Source organism: Hemitrygon akajei, chromosome 11 (assembly GCF_048418815.1).
Source record: "Hemitrygon akajei chromosome 11, sHemAka1.3, whole genome shotgun sequence".
Classification (NCBI taxonomy): Eukaryota; Metazoa; Chordata; class Chondrichthyes; order Myliobatiformes; family Dasyatidae; genus Hemitrygon; species Hemitrygon akajei.
In genome coordinates, this window is record NC_133134.1 from 160089667 (window position 1) to 160111341 (window position 21675).

The 21675-nt window shown below is 45.8% G+C and overlaps 1 protein-coding gene across 1 annotated transcript in view; it reads right to left on the minus strand.

The window, feature by feature from the left end:
• edem2 (ER degradation enhancer, mannosidase alpha-like 2) overlaps positions 1 to 21449 on the minus strand; it is a 46180-nt gene extending 24731 nt beyond the window's left edge. The window contains exons 1-6 of the mRNA XM_073062073.1: positions 21247 to 21449; positions 17689 to 17799; positions 15400 to 15439; positions 14627 to 14732; positions 9312 to 9437; positions 219 to 430 (exon numbers count right to left, since the gene is read on the minus strand). Coding sequence (XP_072918174.1) covers positions 219 to 430; positions 9312 to 9437; positions 14627 to 14732; positions 15400 to 15439; positions 17689 to 17799; positions 21247 to 21350 — 699 coding nt within the window. The 5' untranslated portion in view covers positions 21351 to 21449. The remainder of the gene's footprint in view (positions 1 to 218; positions 431 to 9311; positions 9438 to 14626; positions 14733 to 15399; positions 15440 to 17688; positions 17800 to 21246) is intronic.
• Positions 21450 to 21675: the final 226 nt, after the last annotated feature.

Below are 21675 nucleotides of genomic sequence, written 5' to 3' on the forward strand. Positions count from 1 at the left end.
CAATAACATAAAACAAAAGCTTTTTAAAATAGCTCAGTACACGAAAGAATAATCAACTAACTTTCCAAACCAGCTCAGTGGCAAGTTACTACGGAACCTCTAAGCCGAGAAAACGATGTAATTCTGCCCAATGTAGTGACTATAAAAATCATCCCCAAAACGAGCCAAAGACGAAGGTGAAAACTTCCAAGCCCCAAATAGAGTTGAGGATCACTCACAAGGCCAATGTCCGACCGGCTTTTCCACAATCCGTCCAGTGCCTTTCTCGCCACCTCCTCAAACACGGGGTCACCTGTCAAGCGGCTCAGCGTAGCAAACTCCAGTATGAAGGTGCCGATTCCTGCAGTGCACGTGACTGGCGTCTCACCGGGATTCACCCCGTTCATAAGATTCACCGTCCCAAATGGCATTCCGGTTGGAGTCTGGAAAGCTGTAAGCAGAGTGATAATGAAAGCGGTTACTCCCACTGTTACACTCAGCCAGCCGCCATCGAGGTCATGTATACAGGAAGGTGGCAGAAATTAAAGGCCAGCAATATCATAAAGGATCTCACCCACCCTGCTTATGGACTGCTTGTCCCACTCCCATCAGGGAGGAGGCTAGGTATCACCCACACCAGGACCACCAGACTCAATTTCTGCCACAGCCTGCAAGGAGTTTGTATGTTCTCCCCGTGACTGTGTGGGTTTCCTCCTGGTGCTCCGGTTTCCTACGACAGTCTACAGACGTACCGGTCGGTAAGTTAATTGGTCATCGTAAATTGTCGCATGATTAGGCTGGGTTTAAAAACTGGAGAATTGCTGGGCGGTGCAGCTTGAAGGGTTGGAAGGGCCTATTCCACACTCTATCTCAATAAATAAATAAGAACAGTTACTTCCCCAAGCTGTTGGGCTGATCAGCACCTCCACCCACTAACCCACCACGACTTTATCATTTTCAGTCAGTCACCTTATGTACAGACATTCCTGTGCCTAGTGTCACTTTATGTACAATGTATACGTAGACTGATTGTATGTACATAAGGTGACACTAGGTATGAGAGGATGTTTATATTTAATGTGGTTTTAATTGCGTTCATTATGCTTAATATGTTATTTATTGCTCCATCGGATGCAGAGTGACAATCATTCTGTTCTCCTTTATACTTGTGTGCTGAAGAATGATATTAAACAGTTTTGAATTTTAAACAAATTTGAATCAAACCAAACCATAACGAACAGAAGAACCTGCCAAGGAACCTGGTATAAATCACGACCACGCCTTCAGCTGGCAAAGTTCTCCAGTTTACAGGAAGTTCTCTTTCTTCCTTTGAATTCACAACTTTAACATCTACCCACTTCTTCCGTCGGTATCTGGGGGCCAGTGACAATTTTTCCATTCATAGTGCTCCGGTGCAGGGGTTCCCAATCTGGGGTCCACAGACCCCCTCGGCTAACAATGGGGATAATGTCTATGGCATGAAAAATGTTGGGAACCCCTGCTCCAGTGATAATGCTTCAGAATGCTACTCCATATTAATTAGATAAAAACATAAAATGCTGGCAGAACTCAGCAGGCCAGACAGCATCTATGGGAGGAGGTAGCGACGACGTTTTGGGCCGAAACCTTGACTCCCGATGAAGGGTTTCGGCCCGAAACGTCGTTATTACCTCCTCCCATAGATGCTGTCTGGCCTGCTGAGTTCTGCCAGCATTTTGTGTTTTTATTTATTTCCAGCATCTGCAGATTCACTCGTGTTGCCGCCATATTAATTAGAGTTGTTATTGGAAAAAAAAATTGGAGACAAGTCTCGACATTTAGACATTTCTTACAAGTGGAATGGAATTAGTTTTCCTGAAATTTTGTTTTTTTATTTGGTGCTAACGACAGGGTGAGACTGATGATGATAATATGCAAGTAAGATTCACATTCAAAATTGATGTCATGTGAACACACACAAAATGCAGGTCAGGCAGCATCGGTGTAAATGAATTGAATAATGAAATGAAAATAAATGATGTTTCAGGCCAAGACCCTTCTTCAGGACTGAAAAAGGGGGAAGACACCAGAATAAAAAGGTGGGGGGGGGAGGGGAAGGAGGATAGCTCGAAGGTGATAGGCGAAGCCAGGTGTGGTGTAAAGATAAAGGGCTGGAGAAGGAGGAATCTGAGAGGAGAGTGGACCATGGGAGAAAGTGTTTGATAGATTCTCGATTAGTCAGAGCATGAAGCGATACAGGGAGAAGGCAGGAGACTGGGGCTGAGAGAGAAAACGGATCAGCCATGATGAAATGGCACAGCAGACTCAATGGGCCAAATGGCCTAAATCTGTTCCTATATCTTACGGTCTTAAGGAGGGACCCGGGGGGGGGGGGGGGTGACAGGCTGGTGAGAAGAGGCAAGATGTCCGAGTGGGGAATAGAAAAAGAGGGGAGGGGAGTGGAAATCTTTTTTAAATTGAAGAAATTGATACTCATGCCCTTAGGTTGGAGGCTACTCAGACAGAACATAAGGGTGGCTTTATCTTGGCACATGGGGAGGCCATGGACAGACGTGTCGGTCTGGGAACGGAAATCGGAATTAAAATGTTTGAGCATGGGGAAGTTCCACTTTCGCCAGATAGAGTGGAGGTGCTCGACAACGCGGTCTCCCAATTTATGATGGGTCCCACCAATGTAGAGGAGACCACGTCAGGAACACCGGACACAATAGACAACCCCAGCAGATTCGCAGGTGGAATGTTGCCTCACCTGAATTTAGTGCTTCTGGGCTTTTGCTTTTGCATAGGCCGTAATGATTTGTCATTATTTTGAGCGATCTAGGGTTTTTCTCTTTGGAGAGAAGGAGGATGAGAGGTGACTTAACAAGAGTTGTACAAGATGATAAGAGGCTAAGATAGAGCACACAGCCGGTGACTTTTTTCCCAGGGTGGTGTAACTTCAAGGTGCTTGGAGGAAAGGATGGGGGGATGTCAGAGGTTTATCAATAGGAGGACCCCAAGATCCCTCTGTTCCTCCACACTGCTAAGAATCCTGCCAGTTACCTTGTATTTTGCCTTCAAGTTCAACCATTCAAAGCACATCATTTCACACTTCTCTGGATTGAGCTCCATTTGCCTCTTCTTAGCCCAGTCAATGTCCCACTGTAACCTTCAACAACCTTCTACACTATCCACATCACCAACCTTCATATTATTTGCAAACTTACTAACTCACCCTTCCACTTCCTCATCCAGTCAAGTCACAAAGAAACTCATGTCTTTCCCCCCACTCCCACAGAGACAAGATAAATCATCTCTATCTATGCAAAAGCAAGACCCCAAGAACACTAATTACCAACTTCTAAGGCCATGGAATGGACCCTGACTAATACTTGTCAGGTGATCATGACATCATCACACTTGCTGTGCACAAAATGGCTGCCTCATTTCCTACATCAGAACAGAGACTGTGCTTCAAGAGTAAACTTTCATTGGCCATACAAAGGCACTTTACAACTCAAACATGAGAGATTCCACAAATGCTAGAAATCCAGAGTACCACACACAAAATGCAAGAGGAACTCAACAAGTCAGGCAGCAGTCAATGTTTCAGGCTGAGACATTTCATCAGGACTAGAAAGAAGGTGAGAAGAATAAGATGGGGCGGGAATCGGAATCAGACACGTCATGAAATTTGTTAACTTTGTGGTAGCAGTACAATGCAATACATAATAATAGAGAAAAACTGTGAATTACAGCAGGTGTATATCTTTTAAATAGTTAAACAGGTAGTGCAAAAATAGAAAGTTTAAAAAAATGTAGTATTCATGGGTTCAATGTCCAGTCAGAGATTGGAAGGCAGACAGGAAAAGTTAATCCTGAATCAGGTGTGCCTTCAGGCTCCTGTACCTCCTTCCTGATGGTAGCGATGAGAAGAGGGCATGTCCTGGGTAATGGGAGTCATGAATGATGGATGCTGCCTTTTTGTGGCATCGCTCCTTGAAGATGTCCTGGATACAACGGAGGCTAGTGCCCATGATGGAGCTGACTAATTTTACAACTCTCCATAGGTTACTTCAATCCTGTGCAGTTCCACACCCCGCCCCCCCCCCCCCAACTCCACCCCATGCCAGATGGTGAAGCTGCCAGTCAGAATGCTTTCCACGGTACACCGGCAGAAATTTGCAAGTACAAGCTGACGGGTGATAGATGATAAGACCAGGTGACAGGGAAGGAGGGTGGGTGGGAGGGAGAGAGGGATGAAGTGAGAAGCTGGGAGGCGATTGGTGGAAAAGGTAAAGGGCTGAAGAAGAAGGAATCTGATGGGAGACGAGAGCGGACCACAGGAGAAAGGGAAGGAGGAGGGGCACGTGGAGGTGACGGCAGGTGAGAAGAGGAAGAGGAAGGCCAGAAAGGGGAATGGAAAAAAAGAGAAGGGAGAGTGGGTAAAAATTGCCAAAAGTTACAAAAATTTACAACCGCAAATCCGTTCAATAAACATTGGCCAATAATTGTCCTTGACATTATCGCCCGAGAACATATTGAAACAACAGATGGAAGATTTCCATTCAACCAAGTAGTTGTTTTTTAAAACGGTGGCTAACTACACCAGTATAAACAACCAGGAAATTCACAGTGCCTGTAACACCAAATGAGACAAGTAACTGCAAATATTCAATCATTCACTAACTCAGACTAAATGGAATTCCTCTGTGAAAGAGAACATTTAGCACTATAGATCAGCGCAGAGTCAGAAGGGAAAAGACAAACTTGCCAGTGACTACCACACACAACTCAAAATAGCTTATGGCAAAGTGTCCTGCTAACCACAAGGTGGCTCACAGAGCCCTCCAGAGATGCAGTTCCTTTATTACTGCTGGATGCTATAGTGAACACAAGAGACATTAGACAGTGGAACATGAACATTGATAACCCAAAGCATTGTCCGTCCTCCTGGTCACAGTCTCCCACCATGGAGGTAATGGCATTTAAATCACATCCCTAGATATCCTTCTCCTCCAAGAGGACCACAACCTTGTTGCAAGGTTTGGAGCCTCAATGACCCAGAGAGCCTGGAGTCAGGGCTTTCTGCTTTGGCTCTTGGTAGGGTTACCCAAGCCAAAGAGGTCAAGGGAGAGAAGCCAGACTAAGAGCGGACCATCGGTGCTCCAGGTTTGAGGGTTCAGCTCAGGGCTAACAACCCTGACCAGTCAAAAAACAATTGTTATAGAAACAGCAATGAAGAATCTTCTATACAGACAGAGATGGAGGATCTTCATTGCTGCCCTAAATGCCAGTGGTGTAACAAGCAGTAAATGTATCATTCTAGGAATGCAATGAGAGGTTGCGTTTCAACCTGGTACACTGTATAGGCTCTGGAGCACTGGGCACCGTATCTTTAGTCACTGCTGATCAAGCCCATAGATCTGCAGAAATGAAACTGGAATTGGAATTGACTTTATTTTTTTACATTTTTTATTTCTTATTTCAAATATCGTCGTCTGAACCCTTAGTACCTAGGTGGCACATGGGGCTGTATTTCAAACGTACATGAGTAAAAATCGTTACGTTATGTCTCCATCTAAATGTGCAATAATTGTAATTTATAATAATTTATGTTAAATAGAACAGTCAGTGTAATATAGAGTACACTCAAATCAGCGTGAGTTCATCAGTCTGATGGCCTGGTGGAAGAAGCTGTCCTGGAGCCTGTTGGTCCTGACTTTTATGCTGTGGTACCGTTACCCGGATGGTAGCAGCTGGAATAGTTTGTGGTCGGGGTGATTCGAGTCACCAAAGATACTTCAGGCCCTTTTTACACACCTGTCTTTGTAAATGTCCTGAATCATGGGAAGTTCACAACTGCAGATGCGCTGGGCTGTCCACACCACTCTCTGCAGAGTCCTGTGATTGAGGGAAGTACAGTTCCTATACCAGGCAGAGATGCAGCCAGTCAGGATGCTCTCAATTGTGCCCCTGTAGAAAGTTCTTAGGATTAGGGGGCCCACACCAAACTTCCTCAACCGTCTGAGGTGAAAGAGAAACTGTTGTGCTTTTTTCACCACACAGTTGGTGTGTACAGACCACGTGAGGTCCTCGGTGATGTGGATGTCGAGGATCTTGAAGCTGTTTACCCTCTCAACCCCTGATCCATTGATGTCAACAGGGGTTAGCCTGTCTGCATTCCTCCTGTAATTCACAACCAGCTCCTTTGTTTTTTGCAACATTGAGAGGTTGTTTTCTTGACACCACTGTGTCAGAGAGATGATTTCTTCCCTGTAGGCCACCTCGTTATTGTTTGATAATAAGGCCAATCGATGTAGTGTCGTTGGCAAATTTAATTAGCAGATTGAAGCTGTAGGTGGGGATACAGTCAGGGGTATACAGGGAGTGAAGGAGGGGGCTCAGTACGCAGCCCTGAGGGGCTCCTGTTTTGAGAGTCAGAGGGTTGGAGGTGAGGGAGCCCTCTCTTACAACCTGCTGGCATCTGTGAAAGGTGGTGAATCTGTGGAATGCATTGCCACAGACGTCTGTGGAGGCCAAGTCATCGAGTATATCTAAAGCAGAGGTTGATAGGTTTATGATCAGTAAGGACATCAAAGGTTATGGGGAGAAGGCAGGAGAAGGAGGTTGAGAGGCGCAATGATGGAATGGTGGAGCAGACTTGACAGGCCAAGCGGTCTAATTCTACCCCCATGCTTCATTTTTACTGTGGAATAGACCCTTTCAGTGCTTTGAGCAATGCCACCTAGCAATCCCACAATTTAATCCTAGCCCTAATCACAGGACAATTTACAATAATCAATTAACCTACCAAACGGTCCATCTTCGGACTGTGGGAGCAAACCAGAGTACCTGGAGGAAACCCACAGTCACAGGGACAGCATACAAATTCCTTACGGGTAGTGGCGGGAATTGAATCCGGGTCGCCTGTACCATAAAGCGCTGTGCTAACCACTACGCTACTGTGCCGCCCTTACGGTCTTAGGGAGGACATACTCGCCTCGGAGGGGGTGCCGAGACGTTCGAGGGTCACGAAGCACAGAAACGGGACTTTCAGCCTCGAGTTCGTCACCGACCCATTTGTACTAATACGGGTCAAACCCGCCAATCAGTAATTCAGTTCCACCGCTGCTTCAGACACAATTGTCACCAGCCTAATTTCAAATTTCCCGCATCATGTGCCAACCTGTCGGGCGCCATTAGCAGAATCAGCCGTTGACATAGTCTTTAAAAGAAACAAGTTGCTCCTCTGTGTTATTCTACATTTATTTTTATAATCTGTGCTTTTCTAGCAACAGTCACATCTTCACTGAAGTGTAAGTATACACCGATTCCTCGTCAGGTATTTTGCCTGTACTGTACTTAAATAAATTTCACTTGTTATTCATTTGTCGTTTATTTTTTTCTTTATTATCCACCTTGTTCTATTTCCAGGGTAGTTTAAAGGTAGGATGAGGTGACCATCAAGTGGGTTGGAGGTGTTTATTTATTTAATCCTAACCTAATCGCCGGTGATTCCGCAAAATCACTAATCAGGCACTGCACAGATCCCAATCATTCCAGATTTGTGGTGGTCAACCTGTACCATTTTACTCTGCTCAGATGCTCATTGATTTTCTTTCTCCTCCCCCCCCCCCCACACAGATTCTACCAGGGACAATTTGCAGCAGCCCAATAGCCTGCCGATCACGCCTTTGAAACGCGGGAGGGAATGGGAGCACCCAGAGGAAAGCTACCCAAACTGCCAACAGAGCTGAGGCAGCAGCACTGCTGATGCCCACGAGTGTCCGTAAAAGTTACCCCTTTCACAGTTGCCCCGTTATGTGAAACTAATTCAACCAGAGGGTGGCGCGTGTGTGGAACAAGCTGCCAACAGAAGCGGTAGTGCCAGTTCAGTTGTAACATTTAAGAAAAGTCTGGATGGGTTAATGGATGGGAGAAGTGTGGAGGTATATGGTACAGGAGCAGGTAATTGCGACAAGGCAGGACTAGATGGGCTGAAGGGCCTATTTCTGAGCTGTAGTAGTCTGAGATAAGGAGGTGGAAGCTTCAGAGGGTGCAGAAGAAATTTCCAAGGATGCTGTTCAAACTGGAGCCGTGAGACTGGGCTAACTTGGGTTGGGTTGCTTTTTCTGGGACGGCAGAGGCATGTGTGCAGCATTCCTGATAAATGTCCTCGATGGATGGAAGGGAGACAGACCCCTATGATCCTCTCGGCTGTTCTCACTGTCCTTCCAGTCCACTGCTCCCACACCAGATGGAGATGCAACTTGTCAGGTCGCTCTCAATGGTGCTCCTGTGAAATGTACAGTTAAGATGGCTGGGGGAGAGGTGGGGAGAAGGGGGTGGGGTGGGGGGAATGCCTCACTTGCCTCAATCTCCTCAGGAAGTGGAGGCCCTGCTGTTGCTCTGCATTCTACGTATTTATCCAGTCGAACAGACACACGCTAACCCTCAATCCCTTTCCTTGCAGGAATTGGCACTTTGACCTCTACATCTAAATATTTTTCTTGAAATGTGATGAATTTGCATTTCAACTCGTACGCCTCAGGTTCGACCGTAGCTGGATCACTGAACAATTCTGCACCACAGCTTTCGAATGGAAATGGGAGTACAGCATAGTTAACCAGGATAAATTCCAAGGCTTGACTGCATGAACCCTGATAAAGGGCCTCGGCCCAAATCATCTATTGTTTATTCCGCTCCATAGATGCAGCCGGGCCTGCTGCGTTCCTCCAGCATTTTATGGGTATTACTTTGCATGATGCCTGTCTGCATTCCCTTCAAATTAGAATGGGGGGGGGTGTTAATCTCAATGAAACCTATCGAATATTGAAAGGCCTACATAGAGTGGGTCTGGAGAAGATGTTTCCTATAGTGGGGAAGTCTAGAACCAGAAGACACAGTCTCAGAAAACAGGACAACCCTTTAGAACAGAGATGAGGAGTTTCTTCAGCCATATGAGTCTGTGGAATTCATTGCCACAATTGGCTGTACAGGCCAAGTCACTGAGTATATTTAAAGTGCAGGTTGATAGATTCTTGATTAGTAAGGATGTCAAAAGGGAGAAGGCAGGAGAATGCGGTTGAGCCATTATGGAATGGTAGAGCAGACTCAATGGGCCGAATGGCCTAATTCTGCTCCTGTGTCCTATAGGTTTTAAAGGGGAAATAACAGCAAACAGGTCGAGTTAACAGAGGCAAAGCAGGTTGAGTTCTACTCCAATGCGGGATGTAGAAGGAAGCCCTTAAAGCAGTGGGACGCGGGCTTTAACGGGCTATAGAGAAGTAGAATGAAGAAGACGTGGGGTGGGGAGGGGGGTGGAGCATTGAGACACACGGGATCCTCACCTGGCAGCAGTCTACGTGCAGCTTCTTCTGCCAATCTAAGCAGAGGGCCCGTACACGGCCAGCCTGGCTCCACAGCGATGCCGCCCTCCCGGGAGAGCAGGTGAGCAGACAACAGGCCACCCACCACTAAGGAAAGGAAGAAGCACACGGGGTTAAAGTTCGCAAACAAACAGATCAGCCAGCAGAATCTTATTCAAACCAGAGCGGAACAGAAAACCGCCACGGCAGTGTAGTGATTAGCACAACGCTTTACAGTCCCAGCGACCTGGGTTCAATTCCCACCGCAGCCCGTAAGGAGTTTGTACATTCTCCCCGTGACCGCGTGGGTTTCCTCTGGTTGTTCTGGTTTTCCTCCACAGTCTAAAGACCTACCGGTTGGTAGGTTAATTGGTCACTGTAAATTGTCCCGTGATCAGGCTTGGAATAAACTGGGGTGGGTGGGTGGGTGGCGCAAAGAGCCGAGAGCATTTAACTGAATAAATAAATAATCAATCCAGTGATTTCAATCTGGACCACAGTACACTGACAATGCTCTTGTGTCGTAGATTAAAGTTTCAGTTTTATTAGAGACAGCACAGTAACTGGCTGTTCTGGCCCCAGTGAGCCCGTGCTGCACCCGCGTTTCTGGCACTGTAACAGCATTACCCGGACCACCATGCCACCACGTCACCACTAAAGTTCAGAGTTAGATTTCAGACAGCAAGGACGTGGTGGGCAATTGACAAGAACTTGTCTTTTAAGCTGGTGAGGTCCAGTGGGGGAACACAAATCCCTAGCAGAGGCAGAGCTGGGTTACACAAACCTTCCATTCGAGAGATCTGTCCATGAGCTGATTTCTCAAGTCAGGAATTTCCATTTGCTATAACGGGCCATTTTGGGTCACTTGCTAGAATTCTTTCATTTTGTGGAACAATCACCCTAACACTACTCTAAATTAAACTAGGGAATGCAGTACTGTGCAAAAGTCTGAGGCCAATATACACTATGTAGCAAGGATGGCTAAGAGTTTTACACAGTACTGTACATTGGTTAAAATAGGAAGGTGGTTGGGAAACAGAAAAACAAATACTTCGCTGTTTATTAGCTCAGTGGTATTAAGTGTTATTTGGTCACTGGAAAGACATGATATATAGTGCTATGCAAAAGTCTTAGGCACTCTAGTTATATATATGTGGCTAAGACTTTTGCGCAGTACTGTAAATTACGTCTTTCTAGTCATTAATGAATACAACAAAGCATTCTATTATAATTACAACACACACAAAATGCTGGTGGAACACAGCAGGCCAGGCAGCATCTATAGGGAGAAGCGCTGTCGACGTTTCGGGCCGAGACCCTTCGTCAGGACTAACCGAAAGGAGAGATAGGGGGTGTTCCACCAGCATTTTGTGTGTTGTTGTTGTTTGAATTTCCAGCATCTGCAGATTTCCTCGTGTTTGCTATTATCATTACAATGCTTTTACAGGAGAAATTGTATAAAGGTAAATTTCCACAGGTCAGGTCACCAGTAACCCAGGTAATCCCTGTATTTCTCTCTCTCTCTCTCTCTCTATATATATATATACACACACACACACTTACTCACTCACTGTGGCCACTTTATTAGTTATAGGAGGTATCTAATAAAGTGGCCACTGAGTACATATTGGCTCCAAGGGTAGTCACAGCTGAAGGGTGGTAGTGGGGATGAGCTCCCACTGCTAAACAAATGCTCTTCATGGCGTGAGTCTCAAACAGCCTCTGACAACCAAGTTCAACTCCTGGCCTTCACGTGTGGCATAGTTCTTATGCCCGGCGGAGCTGTTCTCACTGACAGGAGAAGGGGCAAAGGAGGGCCACTGGCACCTCAAAACCAGTTGCTCCGGGCAGATGGGGCTCGTTAACCACGGATGGTAGCTCATCTAGGAGAGGGAAAACTCCGATTTCAAACCTCCGCTGTTAGGAGAATTCAGGGTGACTTGGATAGGCTGGGTGAGTGGGCAGATACTTGGCAGGTGGCGTTTAATGTGAATAAGTGTGAGGTTATCCACTTTGGGAGTAAGAACAGGAAGGCAGATTATTATCTGAATGGTGTAGAGTTGGGTAAGGGAGAAATACAAAGAGATCTCGGAGTCCTTGTTCATCAGTCACTGAAGGTGAATGAGCAAGTGCAGCAGGCAGTGAAGAAGGCTAATGAAATGTTGACCTTTATTACAAAGGGAATTGAGTACAAGAGCAAGGAAATCCTCTTGCATTTGTACAGAGCCCTGGTGAGACCACACCTGGAGTATTGTGTACAGTTTTGGTCTCCAGGGTTAAGGAAGGACATCCTGGCTGTAGAGGAAGTGCAGCGTAGATTCACGAGGTTAATTCCTGGGATGTCTGGACTGTCTTACGCAGAGAGGTTAGAGAGACTGGGCTTGTACACACTGGAATTAAGGAGATTGAGAGGGGATCTGATTGAAACATATAAGATTATTAAGGGATTGGACAAGATAGAGGCAGGAAATATGTTCCAGATGCTGGGAGAGTCCAGTACCAGAGGGCATGGTTTGAGAATAAGGGGTAGGTCATTTAGGACAGAGTTAAGGAAAAACTTCTTCTCCCAGAGAGTTGTGGGGGTCTGGAATGCACAGCCTCGGAAAGTAACCATATAACCATATAACAATCACAGCACGGAAACAGGCCATTCCGGCCCTCCTAGTCCGTGCCGAACTCTTAATCTCACCTAGTCCCACCTACCCGCACTCAGCCCATAACCCTCCACTCCTTTCCTGTCCATATACCTATCCAATTTTACCTTAAATGACACAACTGAACTGGCCTCTACTACTTCTACAGGAAGCTCATTCCACACAGCTATCACTCTCTGAGTAAAGAAATACCCCCTCGTGTTTCCCTTAAACTTTTGCCCCCTAACTCTCAAATCATGTCCTCTCGTTTGAATCTCCCCTACTCTCAATGGAAACAGCCTATTCACGTCAACTCTATCTATCCCTCTCAACATTTTAAATACCTCGATCAAATCCCCCCTCAACCTTCTACGCTCCAATGAATAGAGACCTAACTTGTTCAACCTTTCTCTGTAACTTAAGTGCTGAAACCCAGGTAACATCCTAGTAAATTGTCTCTGCACTCTCTCTAATTTATTGATTATCTTTCCTATAATTCGGTGACCAGAACTGTACACAATAAACCAGAACTGTACACAGAAAGGTAGTGGAGGCCAATTCTCTGGATGCTTTCAAGAAGGAGCTAGATAGGTATCTTATGGATAGGGGAATCAAGGGATATGGGGACAAGGCAGGAACCGGGTATTGATAGTAGATGATCAGCCATGATCTCAAAATGGCGGTGCAGGCTCGAAGGGCCGAATGGTCTACTTCTGCCCCTATTGTCTATTGTCCATTGCGGCTATACCCGCTCACGGGAAAGGCTTTGGGAGTAAACCCCGAGGAAAAATCCGGAATCGGAGTCCCAAGGGCGGCTGACTGTTGGCAACTCCTGCGATGCTGCTGGCACCAAACTGTATCGACTTTCGTCGTTCCGTTGGACCTGTCATCAGCGTGGAGAGGGGGGGTCCCACTGCATGGGCAACAGACGGATCTCTATATCAACTCTGCCCTGGCTTGCACCCTGGAGAGGCCACTCCCAGAGACTCCCAGAGGCGCAGTACCCATGGTCGACCACGACCGACAGAGGCCAACGACGAGTATATATTCACCACCTCCTGTTGCTGTTGCCCATCCACTGCCAGGTTCATTGTACTGTGCATTCAGAGATGCTCTCTTGCACGCCACTGTTGTAATGCCTGGTTATTTCAGTTACTGTCACCTTCCTGTCAGCTCGAGCCAGGCTGACCATTCTCCTCTGACCTCTCCTTAACAAAGCATTTTTTTCCATCACTGGATGGTGTTTTTTTTTGTTTTTCGCACCATTCTCTGTAAACCGTAGGGACTAGTGCGCATGAACATCCCAGGAGATCAACAGTTTCTGAGATACTCAAACCACCCCATCTGGCACCAACAATCTTTCCACAGTCAAAGTCACTTAGATCACATTTCTTCCCCATTCTGATGTTTGTTCTGAACAACAACGGAATCTCTCGACCATGTCTGCATGCTTTAATGCACCGAGTTGCTACCACATGATTGGCTGATTAGATATTTGCATTAATAAGCAGGTGTGCAGGTGTAGCTAATGAAATGGCCAGTGATTGTATATTCCTATTCGGCCACAAGTCTGAAGTCACATCACTTCACTCAAAAGAGGAAACCCGACATTGTCAATCATTGCCACACACACTCGGACTTGCTAGTCACAGTAGATCAGGCATCAAACTGAACCGCTCACTCTTCTATCCTACGGGGATGGAGGTCCATTTGGGCATATTTAAGATGGAGGTTGATAGGTTCTTGATTAATCAGAGCATCAAAGATTACGGGGAGAAGGCAGGAGAGTGGGGTTGAGAGGCATAATAAATCAGCCATGATGGAATTGTGGAGCAGACTTGATGGGCTGAATGGCCTATTTCTGCTCCTATGCCTCCGGAGCATTGAAATCAGGAAAATGGGAAAAAGGACAAGATCTTTAATAAATAACACAACGATCGAAGCTGGAAGATCCCAGCCAGTCAAGTAGCATTTGTGGAAAGAGTTAGTGCATTGGGCCCAAGACCCTTGTCAGGACCAACTGAGAAAGGCAATAAATGAAACCCCTGCTCTTCTGTGGTCTGCATAACCTCATCAGGACAAGCCCCTACACTCTGTCTGCTGCAAAAAGCAGTATCTCCCACCCACAACCGACTTCCCATTTCCATTCTGACACGTCTGCTCATGGCCTCATCCACTGCCACGGAGAAGCCAAACTCAGGTTGGAGGAGCAATACCTCGTATCCCATTTGGGTAGCCTCCAACCTGATGGCATGAACATCGATTTCTCTACCTTTGGTAATTTCTCTCCCCTCCCTCCTCTCTTTTTCCATTCCTCATTTTGGTTTCCCTCTCACCCCATCTCTTCTCATCTGCCCAATACCTGCCCCTGGTGCCTCTCCTTCTTCCCTTTCTCCCAGGGTCCACTGTACTCTATCAGATTCCTTCTTCTTCAGCCCTTTACCTCATTCACCTATCACCTGCCAGCTTCTTACATCATCCTCACAAACACCAATTCTGTACATGCTGGAAATCCAGAGTGACTCATAGAAAGTGCTGGAGAAACTTTGATAATAAATTTACTTCGAACAGCTTTGCAACGACATACTTGCTCAACAAAGCTACCAATTCTTGTGCAACTACATTTAGCACGGTCCAATATTAATGAGTTCTTTCTTGACCCACCTCGAATGTTAGTCTCAAACACAGATGCGTTGACATCGATGTCAAAGTTCATTCCATCCTGAAGAAGGTGGACAACTCTCTGAAACTCAGTCACGTTGCCCAGCACCTGAACGCAGAGATCAGGAGAACAGATCAACAGAGGCTCAATCATGCCACACTGCAGGAAGTTCACATGCATTAATTCTGCTCATCTGCAGAGTTATAGGGAAAGGTTGAACAGGTGAGGACTTCATTCCCTGGAGCAAAGGGGAATGAGTGTGGTACACAAAATTATGAAGGGTATAGACAGGGTGAATTTGGACTGGGCGACGGTGCCTTGAAAGGCCCAATAACTTGCAGACACACAAGCAGGTAGATGACAAACAGGGTCCCTAAGACCACACTTTTATAACAGCCAAAAAACAGGAAGGAGAAACTGGTAAAGAAGTGATGGAAATAATTAGAAATTAGGGTGCTGTGGTAGTGTAGCGGTTATCAAGACGCAATTACAGCTCGGAGTTCAACTCCAGTGTCCTCCGTAAGGAAGTTTGTACGTTCTTCCCATGGGCTTCATCCGGGTGCTCCAGTTTCCACCCACAATCCAAAGACGTAGCAGTTAGCAGGTACACTGTCCCGTGACTAGGCTAGGGTTAAATAGGTTGGGTTCTTGGGTGGTGCGCTAACATAACTAATTAAGAAACTGATGATAGATAGAAAGATGGTAGAACTAGCTTGTACAAGAGTCTACATGGGATCAGCGAGTCCAGTTAAAGTAAACGTGAACTGCTACTTACCAGGAGAGTATCCAAGGCATCAATCAGAGTCAGAGAAAAGCTGTTAAATACAGAAAATACAGTTAATGTTTTACACAGCAAAGAATGTGTAAACTGACCAAATCAATTATTGACTGATAAAAAGCAGAGCAGCGCCTCCACTTCCTGATGCTTCATTCTACTGGAACGCTGTTGAGAATGTCCTGACCAGGACGTATCCTTTCCGCCCTTGCAATTCCCATGCTTTCTGCAGGACCCTGCAACAGATTGAGAGGACTGCTGAGAGAATCATCAGGTTCTCTCTAACCCTCCCCCTATCCAGGGCGTATACCAGAAGCATTGCCTTTACAGGGCACTCAGCATCGTCCAGGACCCCTCCCGTTCATCCCGCAATCTCTTTGCCCTCCTACCATCAGGCAGAAGGTACCACAGCATAAGACCAAAGATTGTCAGCCTGGGTAACAGCTTCTTCCCCCAGGCTGTGAGACTCTGAACACCCTGATACCACCCACTGTACATTATTTATAACAACGCCAGTAGCATTATCATTATGTGCCGTGTTGTATGACGTGGGCTATTGCGGCCTCTCCGTGACCACGATTGTACTTGGCAATTTTTTTTTCTACAGAAGTGGTTTGCCATTGCCTTCTTCTGGGCAGTGTCTTTACAAGATGGGTGACCCCGGCCATTATCAATACTCTTCAGAGATCGTCTGCCTGGCGTTAGTGGTCATATAATCAGGACTTGTGATACGAACCAACTGCTCATACGACAATCCACCCAACCCACCTCCTCCCATGGCTTCACGTGACCCCGATCGGGGGGAGGGGGGAACTAAGCAGGTGCTACACCTGCCCAAGGGTGACCTGCAGAGGGAAGGAGCACCTTACACCTCCACTGGTAGAGACACATCTCCTCCCCGCCACCCACAGTAGCATTATACTGTTGTATATTTAACAGTACATCTTTTATCCATTTTATGTCAACTTGTAAATTTGAAAAATATCTGTTAGTATTCTTTTAAGTGCAGTATGTGATATCTGTGTTTTGCTCCCTGGTCCCAGAGGAACGTTGCTTTGTTTAGCCATATGCATATGTACGGTTGAACGACAATAAACTTGAACAAGAACTTCATGTGAAATTAATTGACCACGAGAGCTTCCCTCGTCTTAAGGCACTGGACCATGGTGGACTTCAGTTCTGCCCTTTGGTTCCAGACCATTTTCTACTTTAAGGCTTACAAGCTTCATTTGTCATCAGCCAGTCTGATACTAGTGAAAAATGTGAAGAAAAAACAGAAAATTCTGGAAACACTCAACAGGTCGGGCAGTATCAATGGATAGAGAAATTGTTAAAAATGGGTTAAAAACCCTCATCAAAGGTAAAGAAGAGAGAAAAGTAGTTAGGATATTTGTTCAAACCGCGAGGAAGATTAACTTTGCAAACTCCGAGTCTATGCATTCTTTCTCATTCTGGCACCAAATTCACCAGAGATCACGGGTTAAAGGTGAGAGGTGAAATTCTTCACTCAGAGGGTGGAAAGTGTATGAAATGAACTGCCAGTGAGGTGGGTGCGGATTGATTTCAACATTTAAGAGAAGTTTGGATAAATACACGGATGGGGTGGATGGAAGGCTACAGTCTGGGTGTGGGTTGGTGGGACTCGGCAGAATAATAGTTTGGCACCAACTAGATGGGCCAAAGGGCCTGTTTGTGAGTTATAGTGCTCTATGACTCTATGTACACCATAAAAGGTATGATGAGTAAGTAATTTTGTGGTTACTGAAAAATGCAGTTGTCTTATATTTCTTCACGTTCACTATACACTTCCACAATGTAGGCCTCTGTTAGTCTCGATAGACCATGGATTTGCACCTTGGAAAGTTTCCAGGGACAAGCCTGGGCAGGATTTTTTTATGGGAGACCGGCAGTTGCCCAAGCTGCAAGTCTCCCCTCTCCACGCCACCGATGTTGTCCAAGGGAAGGGCATTAGGATCCATACAGCTTGGCACTGGTATCGTCGCAGGGCAATGTGTGGTTAAGTGCCTTGCTCAAGGACACACATGCAGCCTCAGCCAAGGCTCGAACTAGCGACCTTCAGATCACTAGACGGACACCTTAACCATTTGGCCATGAAGACAGAAAATGTCTTCAGGCATCTCACAAAGCCCCATTCTTATACACACATTTCAAACATTAAAAACCTGTACCACAGGTCTATTGAAAAGCCATTTTCATTCATTGATTGGGTGGTTACTTCCTTAAAGCATAAATTAAATCATCATAAAAAGAACCTAGCGATAAACTTACCTTCCCCAGGTATCCTGGCCATCACAAGTCAAAGGTCGCAGTTCATCATAGGGGAACGCATTCTCTAAGTAGTTATTGTAGGCATGATAAAACATTTCTTTAACACGCTCCCTGTGAAAAAAAAAACATATTTACAGAGAGTTTTGTTTGTACTGACTACCAAACTTTCTAACCCAATAGAATCAAAGTGAAGAAATGAATACAAGAGATTCTACAGATGCTGGAAATCCAAAGCAATACACACAAAATGCTGGAGGATCTCAGCAGGTCTGGCAGTTTCTACGGAAATAAATAAACAGCCAATGTTTCGAGTCAAAGGGAGAAGGAAGGAAAAGGAAGGGAGAAGACACCAGAATAAGACGGGAGAGGGGAAGAAGGATAGCTGGAAGGTGATAGCTGAACACAGGTGGATGGGAAAGGTAAAGGGCTGGAGAGGAAGGAATCTGTTAGCAGAAGAAAGTGGACCATAGGAGGAAGGGAAGGTGGAAGGGACCCAGGGGAAGGTGAGAGGAGGTAAGATGCCAGATGGTGGAAAAGGAGGAGGGGAAGGGGAAGGAATTTTTTTTAACCAGAAGGAGAAATATATATTCATACCACCAGGTTGGAGGCTACCCAGACAGAATACGAGGTCTTGCCCCACCACCCTGAGGGTGGCCTCCTTTTTGCACAAGAGGAGACCAGGGATCAACATGTCCAAACAGGAATGGGGACTGGAATTCAAACGGAAAACTCTGCTTTTGGCAGATGGAGCTTAGAGGGAATTGGTTTACTAAATTAATTAAACAAGGTAATGACAGAATTTATTCCAACTGATCCTAATGAAGCAACATGAACTCTAAAACAAAACTTTAGCACGTAATTAATGACCGTACGACAGGATCCGGTTTAAAATATGTTCACCTGTGCAATTATACAAGTCAGCCAGGTTTCGACCCAATCCCAAAATATCTAGTTGGATACATAGAGGATAGAACATTACAGGCCTTTTGGCCCACGATGTTGTGCCAACCTCTTAACCTTCTTTGAGATCAGTTTAACCCTTCCTTCCCAAGCAGCCCTCTATTTTTTTTTCACAACTGTGCCAAAAAATCTCTTAAGTGTCCCTGGTGAATCTGGCTCTGCCACATATCTCAATATCACCAAGACCAAGGAGATGGTGGTGGACTTTAGGAGATCTAGGCCTCATATGGAGCCAGTGATCATTAATGGAGAATGTGTGGAGCAGGTTAAGACCTACAAGTATCTGGGAGTACAGTTAGACGAGAAGCTAGACTGGACTGCCAACACAGATGCCTTGTGCAGGAAGGCACAGAGTCGACTGTTCTTCCTTAGAAGGTTGGCGTCATTCAATGTCTGTAGTGAGATGCTGAAGATGTTCTATAGGTCAGTTGTGGAGAGCGCCCTCTTCTTTGTGGTGGCGTGTTGGGGAGGAAGCATTAAGAAGAGGGACGCCTCACGTCTTAATAAGCTGGTAAGGAAGGTGGGCTCTGTCGTGGGCAAAGTACTGGAGAGTTTAACATCGGTAGCTGAGCGAAGGGCGCTGAGTAGGCTACGGTCAATTATGGAAAACTCTGAACATCCTCTACATAGCACCATCCAGAGACAGAGAAGCAGTTTCAGCGACAGGTTACTATCGATGCAATGCTCCTCAGACAGGATGAAGAGGTCAATACTCCCCAATGCCATTAGGCTTTACAATTCAACCACCAGGACTTAAGAACTTTTTAAAAGCTATTATTAATGCTTTCTGAGATAGTGATTTAGATGCATATCATATTTTTTACTGAGTTAAGTATTGTATGTTATTAGTTTTGCTACAACAAGTGTATGGGACATTGGAAAAAAAGTTGAATTTCCCCATGGGGATGAATAAAGTATCTATCTATCTATCAACCCTGGCAGTACATTTCATGCAGCCACCACCCTCTGTATAAACAGAATGTTGCCTGTTTTGGAAACCTTTTATGGTTGAGTCCAGATAACTGAATGAGGGTGGTACGGTAGCAAAGCGGGGTCAGCCATCATAATTCCTGCATGGCCCATAAGGAGTTTGTACGCTCTTCCCAAGACCGCATGGGTTTCCTCCAGGTGCTCCAGTTTCCTCCCAAGACTTATGGTTCAGCTTGGTGAGTTGTGGGCATGCTCCATTGGGACAGAAAGCAAAGGGACACTTGGGGACTGCCCCCAGCACATATTCATACTGTGTTGGTCATTGACACTAACAGCACATTTCACTGCGTGTTTCAATGTACATGCGACGAATAAAACTCACCCTTCTCTTCCCTCGAGCAAAGGAGACCAAGGCACGAGGGACATAACGTTATCAAAAGCACAGACAGTCAAAACCTGTTCCCTGTGATGGGGATATCAAGAGGGCATCAGTTCAAGGACAGTAAAATCCCATCCGGTTCACTCGTGTCGCTTAGAAACGTACCATTACCTTCTGACCTATATGTGACGCCAGCTCCACCCGCCTACCTGGCATCAAGGGCATATATACAAAAAGGTGCTGGGAAAAGGCCAGTAACATCGTGAAGGAGCCCACCCAACCAGCAGGCTCTTGAACCAAAGGGGATAACTTCCCTCAACATCACTTGCCCCCATCATTGAAATGTTCCTACAACCTACGGACTCACTTTGAAGGATTTTTCATCTCATGCTCTCAATATTTATTATTTATTAAATTTTGTATTTGCACAGTTTGTCTTTTGCAACTATTTGAATGTCCATGTTGGTGTGGTCTCTCATTCATTCCATTAAGGATATACTGAGTACATCCACAAGAAATTGAATCTCAGGGTTGTATATGAGGATGTATATGCACTTTGATAATAAATTTACTTTGAACCCACCCTGCTCTGGACTGTTGGCTCCACTCCCATTAGGGTGGGGGGCTATACTGCCTCCTCACCAAGACCATCAGACTCAGTAACAGATTTCCAAGCAGTAAGGCTGATCAACCACTAACTCACCCCGCCACCAGAGTCATGAACAGACACGCCTGCGTCTCACTTTTTGACACCCAATCAATCTGTGAACATAAGCTATCTTATGCATTTATATTTATTGTGTTTATTATTGAGTGATTTATCTTATTGTGTTTCTGGGCTGCATCGGGTCCAGAGTAACAAACATTGCATTTTTCTTTATACTGTACTTGTAATGACAGGAAACAATCCTGAAACTACCAAGACTGTCTGGCCTAGATATGACCCAATATTGTCAGCTCTTAATCCCTCAAGACGCCAGAGAATTGCTGGGACTTATAACACCACGGTGGAGTTGAGTGAGAAAGCAAACTTGACGAAGGTAAAAATAATGGGTGCAGGGAACAACGCGTACACCAATCGCAACTAATGAATTTTTCACATCGATTTTTAAACCAGCAGGTATGTTGAGAGTTACAACGCTGCAGTCACTTGTTCTTCGGAGCAGGCCAATATGTATAAAGCTCAACTGCATTGTTTAGTTATGAATAAAGCTATCCCAATGAGTTTTGGCTTCCTGATTTTCCAACCTGCATCGTTTCTCCTTAAAGCCCTCGGTTGCAGCACTGACCTGTACCGGGCCATCGCCTCCGCCCGAATTTCTTTGCCCTTTGCATTGTTGCCACCTGCCCCGGTGACTAGGAAAAAGCAAGCGGTATAAAAGATACCGTGCATCTACTTGTCCACGCTCACGGCCCCGTTCTCCCGAGTCCCGGGGTCCGAATGATTGACGTGCGCTTCCCGGCTCTTTTCCCCAGTCAGTAAACCCGGAAGTTTCCGCCTATCCGCGCCTGCGTCTTATGTCTGCAACGCCCTATCAAAGCGCCGCAATCTCTGAATGGCTGAGCTTGTTTAAAGGCGTATTAGTGCCCAGATGATTGGACCACGCCTCTGTCAATCAAACTAAGGCTCCATATTTTGTTTCACTGCCCAGGTAACGTCCGCTCACTCAGTTCCTCTCCTCATGTTCCCTGTCGGCGTAGGCTGGTTGGGACGAATG